Source organism: Orycteropus afer, unplaced genomic scaffold (genome assembly GCF_000298275.1).
Source record: "Orycteropus afer afer isolate SDZICR_OR568_19922 unplaced genomic scaffold, OryAfe1.0 scaffold00324, whole genome shotgun sequence".
Lineage (NCBI taxonomy): Eukaryota > Metazoa > Chordata > Mammalia > Tubulidentata > Orycteropodidae > Orycteropus > Orycteropus afer.
Genome location: NW_006921911.1, coordinates 1,362,781 through 1,383,645, shown reverse-complemented (window position 1 = coordinate 1,383,645; position 20,865 = coordinate 1,362,781). Strand labels below are relative to the sequence as shown.

At 37.5% G+C, this 20,865-nt stretch overlaps 1 protein-coding gene across 1 annotated transcript in view; it reads left to right on the top strand.

Annotated features, from left to right (window-relative positions):
- DPP6 (dipeptidyl peptidase like 6) overlaps positions 1-20,865 on the top strand; it is a 1,548,106-nt gene that overhangs the window by 660,533 nt on the left and 866,708 nt on the right. The window contains exon 3 of the mRNA XM_007952098.2: positions 11,900-11,998. Coding sequence (XP_007950289.1) covers positions 11,900-11,998 — 99 coding nt within the window. The remainder of the gene's footprint in view (positions 1-11,899; positions 11,999-20,865) is intronic.

Below are 20,865 nucleotides of genomic sequence, written 5' to 3'. Positions count from 1 at the left end.
ACAAAGCCAATTACTATAATGAAATGTGCAAAGACCTGGAATTTATGGATTTAGTTTTCTCATTTAAGTCTTTTATCCATCTGGAGTTAGTTTTTGTGTATGGTGTGAGGTATGGAACCTGTATCATTTTTCTGCAAATGGGTATCCAGTTTTGCCAACATCCTTTGTTAAAAAGACTATTGTTTCTCCCATTTAATGGATTTCAGCCCTTTGTCAAAGATCAGCTTACCATAGGTGGATGGATCTGTTTCTGGTTCCCAATTCTGTTGCACTGGTCTGTGTGTCTGTTGTTATACCAGTAGGAGTCTGTTTTGACTACTGTGGCTATACAATAGGTTTTGAGACCTGGGAGTGTGAGATTTCCTACTTTGTTCTTCTTCTTCAGTAGTTCTTTGCTTATCCATGATCTCTTTTCTTCCCACATAAAATTAATGGTTGCTTTTTCATGTCTTTGAAGAATGTTGATGGAATCTGAATTGGGGTTGCATTGAATGTATAGATTGCTTTGGGTGGTATTGACATTTTCACTATACTCAATCTTCCTATCCATGAGCATGGTATGTTCTTCCATTTATGTAGATCTCTAATGGTTTCTTGAAGTAGTGTTTTGTAGTTTTCTTTGTACGTTCCTGGTAAGATTTATTCCTAAGCTTCTTATTTGTTGTAGCTATTGTAAATGGTACTGAAGTCCCTAAGGCATTTGACTGCTCACCAGAAGCTGGTGGTTCAAACTCACCAGCTACTCCTCAGAAGGAAGATTGGGCAATCTACTTCCATAGAGATACTGTCTTGGACACCCAAGGGGAGGTCACTATGAGTCAGATCTGACTTGATGGCAGTGAGTTCAGTTTTTGGTATTGTAAATGATATTGATTTCCTTATTTCCTCTTCAGAGACCTCTTTCCTGGTGTAGAGGAATCCAACTGATTTTTGTATGTTTGTCTTGTATCCTGTCACTATACTAAATCTTTCAATAAGTTCCAGTAGTTTTCTTGTTGAGTCTCTTGGATTTTTATATATGGGATCATATCATCTGCAAATAAGGATTGTTTTTATTCTTCTCTACCAATTTGTATGCCTTTGATTTCCCTTCCTTGCCTTATTGTCCTGGCTAGGGCTTCTAATACAATATTGAATTGAAGTGGTGATAGAGGGCATCCTTGTCTCATTCCTGTTCACAAGAGGAATGTTTTCACTCTTTCTCCATTGAGAATAATGTTGGCTGTTGTTTTGCATATATTTTTTTTTATTACATTGAGGGGTTTCCCTTCTATTTCTATTTTTCTGAGAGTTTTATTAGGAATAAGTGTTGTTTTATCAAATGCCTTTCTGCATCTATTGATATGATTGTGTGATTCTTGTCCTTTATTTACTTATGTGATGGATTGTGTTGATTGTTTTTCTAATGTTGAACCAACCTTGAATACTTGGTATGAATCTCATGCGGTCATGATGTATTATTTTTTTTTATATTGGAGTGAGTTGGCTAGAATTTTGTTGAAGACTTTTCCATCTATATTCATGAGGGATATTTGTCTGTTGTTTTCTTTTCTAGTGGTGTCTTTGCTTGGTTTTGGTATCAGGATTATTCTTGCTTCATAAAATGAATTTGGGAAGATTCCATCCTTTTATACAGACATGTATTTATCTATAAAACAGTGTTTTATCAGTATCACCTTTAGTGCTGCCTGCCTGATATTTCCTATACTTTGTGATTTTATTGACTTTTGGAAAAACTTGTGAGCATGGCAGGACCTGTGAAGGGTGTCAATATTTAAGCATTCGAAAAAGGACTTCAAACCTGTTCATTCTGGTTAGACTTCCTGATTAGACTTTGCATTTCTACCTCAGATATACTGAATCAGAATCTGCATTTTAACATCAAGAGGAATCAACTTCTGGGAGAGAACATCATATTTAGTGAAGTAGAATGCCAGCAAGGGCTAGAGAGATGCTTGATGAGATGGATTAGCACAGTGGCCACAACAATGCACTTCAAAGCAAGTGTGTCTAACAGTGTTCTCTTGTGAGCCACAAGGTTTTCTTGGTTAATTTTTAGAAGTACAGTGCCCGTCCTTTCTTCCTATTCTGTCTTAAGCTGGAAAATTTATTGAAATCTTCTCACCATGGATGACCCTACTGTTACTTGAAATATCAATGACCTAGCTTCCAGCATCCTAGTAACATGCAAGCTACCCTAGTACAACAAACTGAGAGATGAATGGTGGTAATACATTTTTGGGAGATGGAATTTATTTCTAATCTTAAAAGTCTCTAGATAAAGTATTGTAAAATGTTCCTCAATAATTTTACTATTTAACACCATAACTATTTAATAAACATGAGGAAATTACCCTTTGTATTATGTGGTGGCCCATACTACACATCACTGTAAATCATAGCATGCCTTTCGATGTTATTACATTAACCAGAATGTAACATTAATTTCAAATGCTACATGGTTATGCATGATCTATCAAGTTGAAGGGCTGAAAAAGATTTTACTTCCCAAGAGTACCCAAATTGCCTTCAGGATAAATTCCAAACTATAAAATATACTGGCTATTACATGAATCTCCAACTCTATGTTGATTTCCACTTGAAATTGGCAGATTTGACACAGAACTCATCCCCTTTTGATTTCAAGCACATAGAAGTGATAGAAAACAAGTAATAAAAAAACCATAGCTTCACTCAAAATAAGACAGAGAGTTCTCTGTAAATCTAGAATGTCAACGTATCCTTGAAAGAAGGAACAGGTAGAAACCTACATTGACAAGCAAGGCCAAATCTCTGGACCTCTAAGTGCTTGGGACTGGATTCAGGCCAAGCAGAAGGTACTGTGACCTTGATGCCCACAAGAGATAAGGTTCTGGGCAAGTTTGCAGTAAGAACTGATACCTCTTTCCCTGGTTGCTTACAACACAACCAAAAATCACAAGACACCCATACCTTGGAAAAAAACACAGATTTAACAAACTCCAAAAATCCCACTGCCACTGAGTCAATTCCAACTTATAGCAACCCTATAGGACAGAGCAGAACTGCCCTATAGGGTTTCCAAGGCTGTAAATCTTTAGGGAAGCAGACTATCTCATCTTTTTTCCACAGAACAGCTGATGGACTTGAATTACTTACATTTTCATTAGCAACCAAATGTTTTAACCACTATGCCACCAAAGCACATTTATTTGGATTTAAATCCAAAGGAATATAGATCAACAGGCTAAACAGAATATGACTTGTTAGTTTTTTTTTTTTTTAATTCTAGGATCTTTGTCTCTCTCTCTCTCTTTCTCTCTCTCTCTCTCTCTCTCTCTAGTGAAGTTATGCACAAAGATGAACCACTTCCACCATATCTACATGTACAACTCCTTGGGCTTATGAGGTGATATTTCTGTAGAAGTAGATTGCCCAGTATTTCTTCCAAGGAATGGCTGCTAGGTTTGAACTGCTAGCCTTCTGGTTAGCAGTCAAATGCCTTAGGCATTATGCCACCAAAACACCCACTAAGTGTGATAAAGGAGCTTGTAATTGTGGAATAAGAACATATGATTTTGAAAAAGAACTAATTAGAAATTAAAATGTAATTATTTAAATTTTTAAAAGTCATCGGGTGGGTCAACATAGAATCTGGACATGCTAAAGAATAATTCAATAAAGTGGGAAAATTGAACTGCAGAAATCTCTCAAATATTCCAAAGACATAGAAAGATGGAAAATATGAAAGAAAACATTATGGATATAGAAGTTGGACCTAGAAGTGCCCACACAGGGCACTGGAAGGAGGAATTAGAGTGACGGAGAAGCAGTATTGAATAAGATAATTATTGACAATATTTCTGATGTGAAGAAAGATAAGAATTCTTAGACTGAAAATAATGTTAAGTAAGATTTTTCTAAGTCCACAACTGGACATTTTCTTTTGGAATTTAGAATGTAGACTGTAATGAGGGATATAGCTTCATTGACATTCACTTTCAACTCATGCTGTGTGCCTCAACAATGACCTCATTAGTCACAGTGTCCTGAAAAATACCGCTCACTGGAACCTCCATGCCTTTGATATGCTTCCTAGCTTGAATGTTTGTCTGTTATCTCTGACAGCAGAATCTTTCCTGAAGGAAGCCTTTCTGGAATGCCCCCTACTTTATTATTCTCCAGTCCTCTTAAATGGTGGTGTTGTATGCCTGCATCTACTAACACTGCTAGTAGTGCAGTTCTTCCTTTGACTTTGGCTCCTACTGCTCTGGGAGCTTCTTGTAGTAGGTTATAAAGTCTTTCCATTTTGCTTCTCTGGAGCTCAGCATGGTTCCTGGAGCATGGCAATCACTTGTGCTTATTAGGCTATCACATAATTTTTGGAGTTCCTAAAACTACAAACGAATTAATTCATTAAAAATAGGGGAATGTCTCAATGGATCATTGAGTTCCAGACAGGTCAGCTGTAAGTTTCTTAAGATGGCTCAGCTAATTATCGATAGTCAAGTGTCTTGGCTTGAACTAAGTAATTATTTGTTTGTTGATTGTGGTAAAATATACACAACATATTTTTTTTTTTTTTAATTTTAGCCATTTTGAAGTATACAATTCCATGGCAATAATCCCACTTACATTGTTGTGGCACCATTACCACTGTTTGTTTCCAAAGCTTCTTCATCACCCAAACTCTGTACCTATTAAATAATTTCCTATCCCCCTACTCTTGCACTAGTCTCTGGTAACTGCTAATCAAATTTCTGCCTCTATGTATTTGTATTTGTATTCCAGATAGTCCATATAAATAGCATCACACAATATATATCCTTTTCTGACTGAAATACTTCACTCAGCATGTTTTCAAGGTTCATGCATATTATAACATGTATCAGAAATTATTTTCTCTTTATGGCTGAATAATATTCTATTATATGGCTATCCACCATTCATCTCTCCTTTTGTCATACTGTGATAATTTGTTTTTTGTGAAGCTGTGGGCTCTGCCATGGGTATTTTGAATACTATGGTGGACAGGTTTCAGTGGAGCTTCCAGACTAAGAAAGACTAGGAAGAAGGACATGGCCAGGTCCACATCTGAAAATATTGGCCACTGAGAACCTGAAAGATAACATGGAAACATAGTCTCATACAGTGCCAGAAGATGAACACCTCATGTTGGAAGACACTCAAAATACAACTGGGAAAGAGGTGCCTACTCAAATTAGAGTCAACCTTAATAACTTGGATGAAGGAAACCCTCTTGTCCTTTAATTGCTGATGTGGCATGACTCAAAATGAGAAGAAACAGCTACAAACACCCATTAATAACTGGAATGTGTAATGGATAGGTTATGAATCTAGAAAAATTAGAAATTATAAAAAATGAAATGGAACACATAAAAATTGATATCTTAGGCAATAGTGAGCTGAAATGTACTGGTATTGGGCACTTTGAATTGGAAAATCATATGGCTTTCTATGCTGGGAAAGACAAATTGAAGAGGAATTGTGTCAGATTCATCATCAAAAATAAAATTTCAAGATCTATCCTGAAGTACAGTGTTGCCAGTGATAGGTTAATATCCATATACCTTCAAGGAAGACTGAGAGCTCTTGTGGCATAGTGCCTAAGGCATTTGATTGCTAATCAGAAGGCTGACAGTTCAAACCCACCAGCCACTCCTTGGAAGGAGCATTGGACAATCTACTTCTGTAGTGATACAAGCTTGGTAACCCAGGGAGGGGTCGCTTTTGTTTTTCAAGGAAGACCAGATACTACTACTACTGTTATTCAAATTTAGGTACCAATCACTAAAGCCAAAGATGAAGAAACTGAATTTTTTTTACCAACTTCTGCAGTCCAAAATTGACCAAACATGGTAATTACTGGCAATTGGAATGTGAAAGTTGGAAACACAGAATAAACTTCAGTAGTTGGCAAATATGGTCTTGGTGATAGAAATGACTCTGGTGACTGCATGATAGAATTTTGCAACACCAATGACTTCTTCATAGCAGATTTCTTTTTTAAACAACATAGACAGTGATTATGCATGGACCTTGCCAGATGGAGTAGACAGAAATCAAATCCATTGTATCTGTAGAAAGAGATGATCAAGAAGTTCCCTATCATCAGTCAGAACAAGGCCAGGGTCCAACTATGGAACATCAATTGCTCATCTGCAAATTTACATTGAAGCTGAAGAAAATTAAAACAAGCCCATGAGAGCCAAAATACAAACTTGATTATATGTCACCTGAATATAAAGACCATCTCAGTGGTACATTTGATGCATTGACTACTATAGACCAAAGACCAATAGTTGTGAGATGACATTAAGGACATTCATGCATGAAGAAATCAAAAAGTAATTAAAAAGGCAGGAAAGGAAGAAAAGACCAAAACTGATATCAGAAGAAACTGAAACTTGCTCTTAAATGGAAAATGACTGAAGTGAATGGAAGAAATGATGAAGAAAAGAGCTGAACAGAAGTTTTCAAAGGGCACCTCAAGAATACAAAATATTCTAGTGAAGTGTGTAAAAACTTGGAGTTAGAAAATCAAAAAGAAGGAACATGCTCAGCATTTCTCAAGTTTAAGGAACTGAAGAAAAATTCAAGCCTCGAGTTGCAATATTGAATGTTTCTATGGCCAAAATATTGAACAGTATAAGAAGCATTGAAAGAAGATGGAAGAAATACACAGATTCACCATACCAAAAGAACATTGGTTGATGTTCAGTCATTTCAGGAGGCAGTATATTGTCAAAAACTGATGGTATTGAAGGAAGAAATCCAAGCTGTACCAAAGGAATCAGCAAAAATCAAGGCTCCAAAAGAGACCAGGTTTGCTGGTCTGATAGAGCCTGGTGGAACCCCTGAGCTGATGGCCCTTAGCTGCCTTTCAGATCTGGAATTGTACCCACCCTTGTGGCTTCCAGCCAAACAAAAGATAGGCATATGAGCTGAACATTTACACTAGGTAGATACACTCCTTGGAAAGATCTATCATGGGACTAGAAGGGCTGTGTATGCACAGGGAGACAGTTTGGAAGTCAAGACTGCATGGAAGGGAAGGACACAGGGAAGAAGTGGCTGTTGGGAGGAAGTGGGAGAGCTGTTGCATTGTGGGAGATTGCAGTCAATGTTATGAAACAAAGTGTATGTGAACTACTGTATGGAAGATGAATTTGCTCTGTAAACTTTCACCCAAATCACAATAAAATTTTTAAAAAAAAAAGACTGTAAGAATTGATGGAACACCTATTGAGATAGTGCAACAAATGATGCAGCACTGGAAGCACTCATTCATGTATGGCAAGAAATTTAGAAGACAGCTACCTAGCCAACTGATTAGAAGAGATCCATATTTGTGCCCATTCCAAAGAAAGGTGGTCCAACAGAATGTGGAAATTACCAAAAATATAATATATATCTTATGCAAGAAATATTTTGCTGAAGATAATTTAAAAATGGTTGAAGTAGTGTATTGACAGAGATCTGCCAGAAATTCATGCCAGATACATAAGAGAATATAGAATGAGGATTGTCATTGCTGATGGCAGATGGATCTTAGCTAGAAGCATAGAATACCAGAAAGATGTTTACCTGTGTTTTATTGATATGTAAAAGACATTCAACTGTGTGGATTATAACAAATTATGGATAACATTGTGAAGAACGGTAATTCCAGAACACTCTATTGTGTTCATAAGGAACCTGCACATAGACCAAGGGGCAGTTGTTTAAACAGAACAAGAGGTTACACCATATTTATTCAATTGTATGCTGAGCACATAATCAGAGGAGGTGGGCTTAATGAAGCAAAACATGGCATCAGGATTGAAGGAAAACTTATTAACAATTGGCAATATGCGGATGACACAACCTTGCTTGCTGGAAATGAAGATGACTTGAAGCACTTATTGATGAAGATCAGAGACTACAGCCCTCAGTATGGATTTCACCTCAACATAATGAAAACAGAAATCCTCACAAATGGACCAAAAGCAGCATTATATTAAATGATGAAAGGATTGAAGTTGTCAGTGATTTTGTTTTACTTGGATCCACAGTCAATGCCTAGGTAAGCAGCAGTCAAGAAATCAAATGACGTATTGCACTGGGCAAATCTGTTCCAAAAGACCTCTTTAAAGTGCTAAAGAGCAAGGAAGTCACTTTGAAGACTCAGGTGTGTCTAACCTAAGCCATGGGATTTTCAGTAGCCTCATGTTTTGGTTCTCTAGTGTTACTCTAACAGAAAATACCACAAATAGGTAGCTTGAACAACCAGGGATTTTGGAGAATAGAAGTCTGAGTTCAAAGTGCTGGCTCTAGGGGCTGGGTAAAGGCCCCTGACCTTGGGCTTCAGCTCTGCTTCTTGTTCCTGGCCCACTGAAACTGAAGGCATCTCTTAGCTCATGCATCTGCTGGCTGCTGAGGCTGACAAATCCAAGGTAAACAAGTAAAGTGGCACAGTCCCAAGATTATCAAGCAACACAGCAGGCCACTGAGATGAAGACTCAGCTATATGCAGAATGCAGATATGCCAAAAAGCTAGCAACCTTCTTCAAAGCTTATTCTATACTGGAAGTAGATCACATTCCTAAGGCAGCTACTCAGCTGCTCCAGTAGATTTCACTGTGGAGTTGATTACCAGTCTCATCATGGGGAATAACTACATCCAGCTACCCTGCCACTCAAAACCAGGCCCAGCCAAGTGGACACACAACCTTTACTACTACACTTCATATGCACGTGAGAGCTGGACAATGAATAAAGAAGACTGAAGAAGAATTGATGCATTTGAATTGTGGTGTTGGTGAAGACTATTGAATTTACCATGAACTTCCAGAAGAATGAACAAATCTGTGTTGGAAGAAGTACAGCCATAATGCTCCTTAGAAGGGAGAATGGCCAGCCTTTGTCTCTCATACTTTGGTCATGTTGTCAGAGGGACCAGTCCCTGGAGGATATCATTATTGGTAAAATAGAGGGTCAGAGAAAAAGGAAAAGACCTTCAACAAGATGAATTGACACACTGGCTAAGCTGATGGGTTCAAGCATGGCAATGATTTTAAGAATGGTGCAGGACCAGATTGTTTTTTTTTTTTTTTTTTCTGCTGTACATGGGGTCACTCTGAGTCAGAACTGACTCCATAGCACCTAACAACAACAACATATGTCTATGCCACATTTTGTTGTCATCTGTTAGTGGACATGGATTGTTTTCACCTTTTGGTTGTTATGAATAATGCTGCATTGAACATTATTGTATAAGTCTGTCTGAGTCCTTGCTTTCAATTTTTGGGAGTAGGTATCTAAGAGTAGGATTGCTGAATAATGTGGTAATTCTATGCTTAACTTTTTGTGGAATTGCCAGACTGTTTCCACTGTGGCTTCACCATTTTGCAATTCCAGCAGCAATTCATGAGAGTTCCTATTCTCTACATCCTCACCAACACTTGTTATGTTCTGCTTTTCCGATAATAGCCATCCTGGTGAATATGAAGTGGTATCTCATTGTGGTTTTAATTTTTGTTCCTTTAATGACTAATAATTTTGAGCATCTTCTTGTGTACTTTTTGACTGTATATTACCTTTGGACAAATATCTGTTCAAGTCCTTTGCCCATTTTATAATTGAATTGTTAGTCTTTTTTGCTGTTGACTTATAGGAGTTCCTTACATATTTGAGCTGAATACTTTTTATAGTATATATCATAGTGCTTCCACCACAAACTATCCCAAAATAAAAGATGTACGAAGAGTTTTTAAGTACCTTTATAAGCCAGGCAAGTAATTATTTATTTAAAGAAAGCACATTTTTGGAGGAGCGGACAATTATTAAAATCACAATTTCTAGAAAGTCCTTAAATTGCCTTTTCATCTTTTACCCACAGTCTGTTTAGAATGAAACCCTGCATTCTTTTCTCATTCAAAATATAGATAACTCAAAATATAGAGCTAGAATAATTTCTTGTATAATTCCTTGTATAATGAAGTTTGTCAAATTAAATTCAAGCTTTAATGTGATAGTTGTATGGTCATGTACTTTAGAAGAGTATCTTGGAAGTTTGTATATCTTAATTTGTGGATCACAGTATAACTTTATTAGATTCTGGTCAAGTAATCTTAAAAATACTATTTATAGTGAGTATTCTGTACTGAAACATATCCTGTTCTCAGTTGCCTGTCTTTTTCCAAGGCTTCCTCAATCGCAAGTCAGAGCTCTAAGAGGGAAGACATTGATTACATTAACATATATGTTTTCAGGACCTTGGGTAGCTCCACATAGATGCTTGTTTCAAAATAATGCCATCTTCACTTGCTTCATTTTGGGATTTTCAGAAAACTTTTACACACACACCAGTCCTACTTGATATTAAAAAAAATAAAATAAATATAAAAACTAACATGTGACTTTTCTGGCAATTTATCAATCTATAACATCCAAAGCATCCAAAAGAAAAAAGAGCAAAATAGATGTAAGACATTCAGTGTACTAGACTCCCAGAAGAAGCATCAGGAATTTCACTCAGAGATTATTTACTCTTATTTTATTACGCATTTCCAGTAAATTAATGTTCTGCTTTCCCAACCTGCCACAGGTTTTGAAACAGAAAATTACAAGAGCTAGGGTAATACTAAGAACAAGCACAGTGATACCACAAGAAGTGGAAGCTGGTGGTTCCACAGCCAGGAGTTGAAAAGAGAAAAAGACAAAACAACCAGACGTAGGACTGAAAAAACCCTATGTGGAGCCACATAATGTGGAATACACTCAGCCCTACTCATTCTAATTAGCACTAAGCATACCCCCACAACGGTACAGGAGTACAGCACAAAACTGATGTCATGAACACCCTGAGCCATCAAGACAAGTGTGATTACATTCAGCAATTTCTATTTAAGAGGGCTGGGAAGTAAATAAGGATTCCATGTAGACAATGAACATTACAGAGGGTTAAATCAAGATAGTGAGTGGCTTCAGTTTCTGAGGTGCACATAATGATGTAACAGCAGTCAGCATGGTTTAATGGACTGACCTTATGTGCTTTGTCTAATAGCTCATGCTCCCAGGGTCAGGCATCCTGCCTGATTCTTTGCAGATCTTTGTCTTTTCAAAGCAGATAAATGGATTTTTACGCCTCTAATGGACAAATCCTCTTCTGAGGAGATCTAAAACACTAGAAGCTTTGACATCTAGAAATAGGATCAAAGCTGCTAGATTTGAAATATCTTACCCGTTCATATCATTAACTAAGCATCTCTTTTTGGGAGGAATATTAGTTTAATATATACATGATTTATCCCATATGCCTACAGCTAAGTGAAGTAATATGGTAGTTTTCACACTGACATGTGGGGAGTGATCTTTTCTGAACAAGAACTAATTCACAACCCAGAGACAGCCAAGGGAAAATGAAGCTTCTAAAGAGTAAACATCTAAGGAACATTTTGTTTGCCTTTGAATATAGAACACAACACATGACATATAATTACTGGCACTTAATAAATGTGTAATGAATGATTATGTAACACAGTTGATATCCCTTCTGGATATTTCTCCCCTCTTATCTTGACCATCCTTCCTCTCCACACAGGACATTGCTATCTCTTTACCATGCTTCAAGTTCATAAATCAGTCTTAAAACAATTATTTACCTCCATAACTAAGAAACATGATTGTTTATTTCTGGCAAATGGAGGAGGAAATGATGCCATTTTACTGAATGATCTCCTAAGCATAGGTTTAATATTTGAATTAGTAACAGAACATATGACTGGATATTGTTCACCATTTATTTATAGAAATCATGTTTTAAGATGCACACTATTTCTGAATGGCAATGAATGCTTTATGGTTCTTTCCTCTTGCCCCACAAAAAGTTATAACTACTTGTCTCATTCTTTTCTAGCCGAAGATAACAGTCTGTCTCAAAAGAAGAAGGTGACAGTGGAAGATCTATTCAGTGAAGATTTCAAAATTCATGACCCTGAGGCTAAATGGATAAGTGGTAAGTCCTGTGTTCTGCGTGCATATGAGAAACCACATTCCCACTTCCTGCAGTTTTCATAGTTTGGATTTACTGGTTCTTTGGCTGTAGACTGGATCCAGGGTTTTTACTGTGATAATCATCTTACGTTCATTCTAAGAAAATGTAGATCTGGTAAAACTGAGCTACTCTTTTTTTCTTTTTTTTTACTTTTTGGTGTTGTTACATCACAGACATTAGCTCAGCATCAGCTCCAAGAGAAATGGGTCCGCAGAGGGTGCCTTCCCTCTGTGTCACCTCCCTGAATCTGTACTTCTCAGATACAGCTATGCATCATTGTTAAGCAACAAGAGTAGTCCAGGAACACAGCTGAGCCTGTCTTCCTTCTTTATGTTCTTTAGAATTGTTTATGCTCTACTTGTCTTCACTCTTCCCTAGAGAGAAGGGCCAAGTATTTTGCTAAAATCATTCCTGTAGAATACCACCATGTGGATGAAACAGTGAAACCAGGTACATATATGCAGATAAAGTCATTTTCTCTCTTGAATAGTCCACATAAAATCTAGTTTTCTTTTTATTTATTTATTTTTAACTTTACAAATGTGAAAGCATTTTTTTAAATTGTGATTTGGATGAAAGTTTACAGAGAAATTTGGTTTTTCATTCAATAATTCATAAACATTTTGTTTCATGACATTCATTGCAATTTGCACAATGTAAAGGCATTCTTCCCACTTTCTCCTGATGTTTACTGTTTCCGCTTGTCCTTCTTTCCTATCCCTTCCTGCCTTATGAGCTGTATCCATGGGGAAATGCTGCCCTTTGATCTCATATGGTTGATTGTTCTAAGGAGTGTATACCTCCTTAGTGTTATTGTTCACCTTATAGACCTGTCTGTTAGGCTGAAAGTTGAGTCATAAGGGTGAGTTCAGGTTCTGCTTTGAAGGGTGTCTAAGGGCCATAGTCTTGAGGGTTCCACAAGTCTATATCAGACCAGGAAGCCTGTTTTTTTTTTTTTTTTTTTTTTTTTTTTATGATTTTGAGTTTTGTCCCAAATTTTTCTCCCTCTCTATACAAGACCCCCTACTGTGATACCTTTCAGAGTACTCAGAAGCTGGGTACCATCTAGTTCTTCTGGTCTCAGATCATGGAGTTTGGGGTTTATGTGGTCCATTAGTCCTTTGGACTAATTGCTTCCTTGTGTCTTTGCTTTTCTTCACTCCCTTTCTCTGGACAGAGAGAGACCAACTGTTGTACCTTAGATGGCCACTTACAAGTCTTTAAGACCTGAGTCATTGCTAATTTTGGTGAGGTTTTTTAAACAAAAAATAAATAAATAAAGTAGAAGCAAGAGTTTTTTCTTGTTGTTCTCTATCATTGCCTCCAACTCACAGCAGCCCCATACACAATAGCAGAAACACTGCCTGGCCTTACACCATCCCAATGATTGGTTGCACATTGGATCATTGTGATTCATAGGGTTTTCATAGAAATATTTTTAAAGCAGATTTGTTAGGTCTTTCTTGCAAGTCCATCTTAGTCTGAAACCTCCATGAAATCCGTTCAGCATCATAGTAACATGCAAGCCTTCACTGACAGAGAAGTAGTAGGGGCACAAGAGGTGTGTTGGGCAGGAATTGAACCCTGGTCTCCCACATGGAAGGTGAGAGTTCTACAATTGAACCAGCAGTACCCCCATGAAGCTGAGGTAAAAGGCAATATATTAATAATACATTTTTTGGTTACAAGGTCATCAAAGAATGGTCTAGAACATAACCAATGTCCTTCAGTTGGGTTTCAAATAGCATTCAGAGGGCATTCTTGGAAGAAGAGTTGTAAATGAATGCTCTCATTTCCCTCTCTAGGCCAGGCTGCATCCCTCTTGACTCATCTTGCCATAGTACCACTCATGTTATCTCCAGCAATGCTGTGTGCATTTAGCTTCAGCTCAGAAGGATGCACTTGAGAATTAATTTCAGGTCAGAGAACCTTCACAGTGAAATGCTAAAGGTCTGGTTCAAATTCTTACTTTTGTAATAAACAAGATCCTGAGAGATTAAATTACTTTTCTGAGATCATAGAGAAGATTGGTAGCAAAGCTGGGGCTAGAAGCCAGCCCTCTAACTCCCAATTCAGTGCTCTTTCCATTGTACTGTTTTGTTGAATGACACTAGGTCATTGTGTTTTTTTGCCATCAGACTACTTATGAAATGCTTTTCATCCTTCCCAAACTCTCAAAAATCAGTTAGCATGACTTCTTTGCTACTTGGGGCAACAGTTTGTCTTTTGTCCTTTGTTGTGACTTCAGAGTTAATTTATGACCTTTATATTAGCTCATTTACAACTGGAAGAAATAGATGGATCTTAGAGGGATGCATTAGATAAAAGAGGATGAGGGAGAAACAAGAAAGGGTTTTGTGAATACTAATGGAGTACACACAGAATTTAACAACAATAAAGATAAAGTGAAGGTCTGCTTTGTTTCACTGAGGAATTAATTTTACCTTTTGTTTTGTGACTAACTTAGCATCTGTTCTAGGTTTGTGTTTACCTATTGCCCAGGCAGTTGTGAAGTACCTACATCATAGTCTGGGCCAAGGCCATGGAAATAAGATCTTATTGCTCTCCTAAAAAAGTCTTGAGTGATGCAAATTGTTAACGTGATCTGCTGCTCACTGAAGCTGGAGGTTCAGGTCCACTTAGAGGCACTAAGGAAGAAAGGTCAGGTGATCTGCTTTTGAAAATCAGCCATTGAAAACTCTGTGGAGCACAGTTCTACTCTGACACAAGTGGGGTAGCCATGAGTCAGAATCGACTCCAGGGCAAAGGGTTTACTCTCCTTAAGGAACTGAAAGCCATGTTCTGCAGACAAATAATGGGTAACCAGTGGTAATTCTGATGCACAAAATGGGTAGTGTAGAATATAGTTTTGTTGTTCTTCCAGAGGAAATGTTTCAGAAAAATGTATATAAACTTGGTCTTAAAGGGATAAGTAGGAATTCAGTAACTAGAAACAGCAGAGAATAGACACCTGGGAATGTCTGAGATGTTTGTCTGTGCTAACTGTGATTGAAAAAAAAACAAGATGAAGCTGTTATGGATTTAATTGTGTCCCAAAAATCTGTATTGAAATCCTGGCCCCTATACCTGTGATGTGATCCTGTTTAGAAATAGGATTTTGTTTATTATGTTAATGAGTTCATGTCCAAGTAGGATGAATCCCAAACCTAATCATTTCTGAATTATAAAAGGAAGCAGAATAGACACAGACATAAATGGGGAAAGACCGATATGAGAGAATGCTGAGAATCTTTAGCAACACCAGAAACTGGGAGAAATGTTCACAGGACTTCCTGATTTGGACTTTTAGCACCCAGAACTGTGAGAAAACAAATTTCTGTCAATTAAAGGTACCCACTTGTGATATTTCTGTTACAGCAGGACTAAGAAACTAAGACATAACCTGAGAGAAAATATCTAAGTAAATAAAAGAAGAAGAGGAAGCTGGCAAAGAGGTTAGGGAATAAAACAAGAGGCCAGAAACAAGGGACAATAAATCAGACTTATAAGGTTCAGAGAAGAGGGTCGGAGGAGGTCTTAGAAAGACTCCATGAGGTTTTCAAATAGCATTGCTATTAAAAAAGAAATGAAAAAAGAAAGCCACTTTGCCATTCAGCCAATTCTGACTCATGATGACCTCATGTAGAACTGGACTCAATAGTGTTATGGCTGTCACTTTTCAGAAGCAGATTGTAAGGCCTTTCTTCTGAGATACCATTGAGTGGATTCAAACCTCCAAACATTTGGTTAGTAATTGAGTACTTAAGCATTTGTGCCACTCGGGACTCTGACATTGCTACAGGCACCTCTTTTTGATTAAGGTGCCATGAGTTCAGAAGTGGTTGGAATCAGTATTCTTATATTAAGTGAAAGTATAAGAAGGGAGAGGGAGGCATGAGAGCCATGAGTTTCACCAGGAACTTGTGCTGGTTAAAATCATAAAGAGTTTGTATGTCATGAGTAAATTCATACTGCAGGGGGAGCCCAGGGATATGGTGGAACTGTGACCAGGGGAAATCAACCAGATTTTTTTTTTTTTTTTATCCATGAGACAGGAGCTAATGCAAGCAATCCAGAAATGGTCCTGTGCTCAGAAGGAAATGTACAGTCTGCCTGTTTGTAGAGGTGAACTCTATACATAAAGACTACCTACAGTTCTAAAGAAAAGTGCCCTTGGTGTTCAGGAGCTTTCTTAGGAGGATTCTTTGTTAGTGAATTTACACACTGAGGGTGTTTTTCCTAAGAATTAACCAGGTGGTCAGATCTCTCCAAAGACCAGGCGCTATTTGAAGTGTATTGGAATTTCTCTGCCTCAACTTTTACCTGTCCTACTTTGCTTTCACTTGCTCCTCTCCCTAAGCATTCACTTTCTCCTGATCCCTAAAGAAGAAATAGCTTAAAGTAAATTAAATAATGTTTTAATGATTAACTGAGACTTTATCATTTAGTTTTTAAAAAATATCATAAAGACTTTATTCATTTTTTTTATACCATAAGTCTAAGTAATAAGATCCAGGGAATGATGTAGATTCATAGGGTTATACAATGTTGTAGAGCTGGGATGAGGTTTAGAAACTATTACAATGTTCATCATTCATTCTGTAACTATCTTTTGAGTGCCTATTAAGCAGAATGGTAGGACCACTGCCACTACTACATCATCATCTTTATGACTACCACCAATTCCACCATCACCACCAGCATCATCACCACCACTTCTACCACCTCCACCACCACTTACACCATCATTACTGCCATCATTACCACTACTACCACCACCACCAGCACTATCACCAACACCATTGGCACCATAATAATTGCCATCTACTGAGTGCTTACCATGTCTTCAGTTCTAGGCTAAGTTTCATACAAATATTAAGTCATTTATTCTCACAGCATCCTTAATCTTATATAGATAAGGAAATTGAAGTGTAGGTTGTTTAAATGGCTTGATCACTATTATACAGTTGCAAAATTTAGACTTTAACCTAAGTCTCTCTGGTTTTTGTGAAAGCTATACTATATTGGACAGTAATCCAGGTCTTCTGCCTGTGAACAATGCCTGTCAAACTTCACTAGCTATGTTGTTTGTTTTAACCAAAACTGCAGGTTGTAAACATTTCTGAATTACTGCTATCCCTTAAATTCTCTGTTCTAGCATCTCTTATTCCAGTGATGCCTACCTTGAAGTAACAAAAACCGAAGTGATAAGGAAAAATGGTGTAATTTCCCACAAGAAAAAGAGTTTTGATTTTTTAGTGCACAGTAACCACTAACATTAACAAACATACCTTAGGGTTAATATTGGAATTAATAATCTAGAACTAATATAGTTTATTCATCAGGAGGAAATGTGTTGTGTTAGAGTTAATTTTTCCCTCAACCATTTTATACCAGAGGCTTACATTTTTTAATTAAATCAACATTTTCTGAAAATTATTGGTACAACACCCTTCAAGTTCTGTAATGTCCTAAAGCCCTTGTATATTTGCCTCACATATCTGTTAACACACCAAACCAAAGGAGTTATGCAGGATAATAGAACTGACAACATACAAAGGTACACTCTGAGCTCTGGATTGCAAAGGAAAAAAATGTACATTTCCTCAAGTTGACCAAAGGGTAATCTCTGCTTATAGTTGTTTGGTTGATTAAATTCTTATATTTGTTATAACAACTACATTGTGCTTCTCTACCTTCCAGACCTCTCTCTGTACTGTGCCCCATAATGAAGTCTTTTGGTTACTACAGATGCATAAACCTATTTGTTTACATGGGGCCACCATCCTAGGCTTTCCTGGTTCAGGCACATTTTGAAAACTTTTCCTCTCACATGCACCCATCAAACTTCCACTGTCCTTCTAAGATTATCTTATTAGAAATTTACAAGTATTTCCACCATATACCTCTCACCTACCAACATTTGTACCTCCCAAATGCCATGACTTCCAGTGCATAACCACAGGTGATCTACCTATGCTCAACTTAATTAAAAGTCTTATGACTGGATTCCGTTACTTTTCAACTGAGGAATAATTGCAGCAAATTTCTCCTTTCTCCTCTAACTGTCCATTATTTTTCTCTTGTAGATCATTCTCATAATAAATACAGAAAATTTATCTTGACTCCAGATTCCCTGCACGTACTGCCTGATTGCTCTATTCCCTTATGCAGCTTGAAACAATCATCTGTCTGTGACATCTCCAATTCCTCTCCTCCAATTCTCTCTTAAACTCCCAATATGCCACTGAAAGCCCTTGTGTCGAGGTCATTAGTAACCTCCAGGTTGCCAGATTCAATGGTTACTTCTCAGACCTCATCGTATTTCACCTATCAGCAGCATTTGACACAATCGATTACTCCTTCTTCTCTGATGACTTTTTCATTTGCCTTCTAAGTCATCACATGCTCTTGGTTTTATTTCTACATCATGGTTAGCTCCTTTTACAGCTCATTTGCTGATCCTTCCTCTTGTCCCTGACTTTAATGTTGGTGTGCACTGTTGCTCAGGCTTTCGCCCTCTCCTTTCATATCTATACTCACCCTTTCATTGATTTTATCCAGTGTCTTTATAAATTCAGACTTTATAAATTCCCTATAGGCTGATCCACCACTTGTCTTTCTGTTTGTCATATCTGTGATGGCTTGCATGTTGTTGTGAGGCTGGAGGCTTTGCCATCAGCATTTCAAATACCAGCAGGGTCACCCATGGTGGACACATTTCAGCAGAGCTTCCAGACTGGGAGGAAGATAGGGGCCATCCGCATCTGAAAGAATTGGCCACTTAAAACCTTAAGAATAGCAGTGAAACACTGTCTAATCTGTTATTGGAAAACTCTATTAAGAGCCAAGAAACATTTTTTAATACAATGCCAGAAGACGAACCCTTTAGGGTGGAAGATCCTTAAAATATGAGTGGAGAAGAACTGCCTCCTCAAAGTAGAGTCGACCTTAATGACATAGATGGAATAAAGCTTTTGGGACCTTCATTTGCTGAGGTGGCATGACTCAAAATGGAAAGAAACAGCTGCAGATATTCAGTAATAATCAGAACATAGAATGTATGAAGTATGAACCTAGGAAAATTGAAAGTTGTCAAATGAAATGCGATGTATAAAGATTGATAACCTAGGCATTAGCGAGCTGAAATGGACTTGTGTTAGCCATTTTGAATCAGACAATCATATGGTCTATTATGTTGGGAAAGACAAATTGGAGAGGAATGGCATTTCATGCATCATCAAAAAGAACATTTCAAGATCTATCCTGAAGTACAATGCAATAGTATTAAGATAATATCCATATGCCTACAAGGAAGACTAGTTAATATGACTACTATTCAAATTTATGCACCAATCATCAAAGCAAAAAATGACAAGATTGATGATTTCTACCAACTTCTGCACTCTGAAATTTACCAAACATGAAGTCAAGATGTACTAATTATTGCTAGTGATTGGAATATGAAGTTTGGATACAAAGAAGCATCAGTAGTTGGAAAAATGGAAAATATGGCCTTGGTGATAGAAATGACCCTGGGAATTGTGTGATAGAATTTTGCAAGACCAATGACTTATTTATTGCAAATACCTTTTTTCAACAACATAAATGATGACTACCACATGGCCCTGGATAGAATACACAGGAATCAAATTGACTACATGTGTGGAAAGAGGTGATGCAGAAGCTCAATATCATTAGTCAAAACAAGGCCAGGAGCTGACTCTGGAACAGACAATCAATTGCTCATATGCAAATTCAAGTTGAAGCTGAAGAAAATTAAAACAAGTCCACAAGAGCCAAAATATGACCTTGCATATATCCCACCTGAATTTAGAAATTCTGAAGAATAGATTTGCTGCATTGAACTAAAGACCAGACAAGTTGTGGGATGACGTCAAGAACATCATGCATGAAGAAAGCAAAAGGACATTGTATGCTGAGCAAATGACCCAAGAAGCTGGATATGAAGACAAACACAGTATCAAGATTGGAGGAAGATTCATTAGCAACCTGTGATAATGCAGATGACACAACCATGCTCACTGCAAGTGAAGAGGACGTGGAGCACTTCCTGATGAAGATCAAAGACTGCAGTCTTCAGTATAGATTACACCTTAACATAAAGAAAACAAAAATCCTCACAAATGGACCAATAAGCAACATCAGGATAAATGGAGAAAAGATTGAAGTTGTTAGAGATTTCATTTTACTTGGCTCTACAATCAACATTCATGGAAGCAGCAGTCAAGAAATCAGATGTCATATTGCACTAGGCAAATCTACTGCAAAAGACCTCTTTAAAGTGGTGAAGAGCAAAGTTGTTACTTTGAAGACTAAGGTGAGCCTAACCCAAACGATGGTCTTTTTAATTGCCTCATATGCAATTGAAAGCCGGAGAATGAATGAGGAAGACTGAAAAAGAATTGATACCTTTGAATTATGGTGTTGGAGAAGAATACTGAAAATACCAGGGACAGCCAGAAGAACAAACAAATCTATCCTGGAAGCAGTACAGCTAGAATGCTTCTTAGAAGCAAGAATGGCTAGACTTCTCTCACCTACTCTGGTCATGTGGTCAGAAGGAACCATTCTTTAGAGAAGGATATCATGTAAAGTGGAGGGTCAGAGAAAAAGGGGAAGACTACAATAGGCTCAAGCACAGGAAGGACTATGAGGATGGTGCAGGACTGGGCAGTGTTTTGTTCTGTTGTACATAGGGTCACTATGAGTCAGAATCCACTTGACGGCACCTGACAAAAACATATCCTGTAACGTCTACATTTGTATCTCCAGGCCAGAGCACTCTTTTTTTTTTTTTTTTTTTT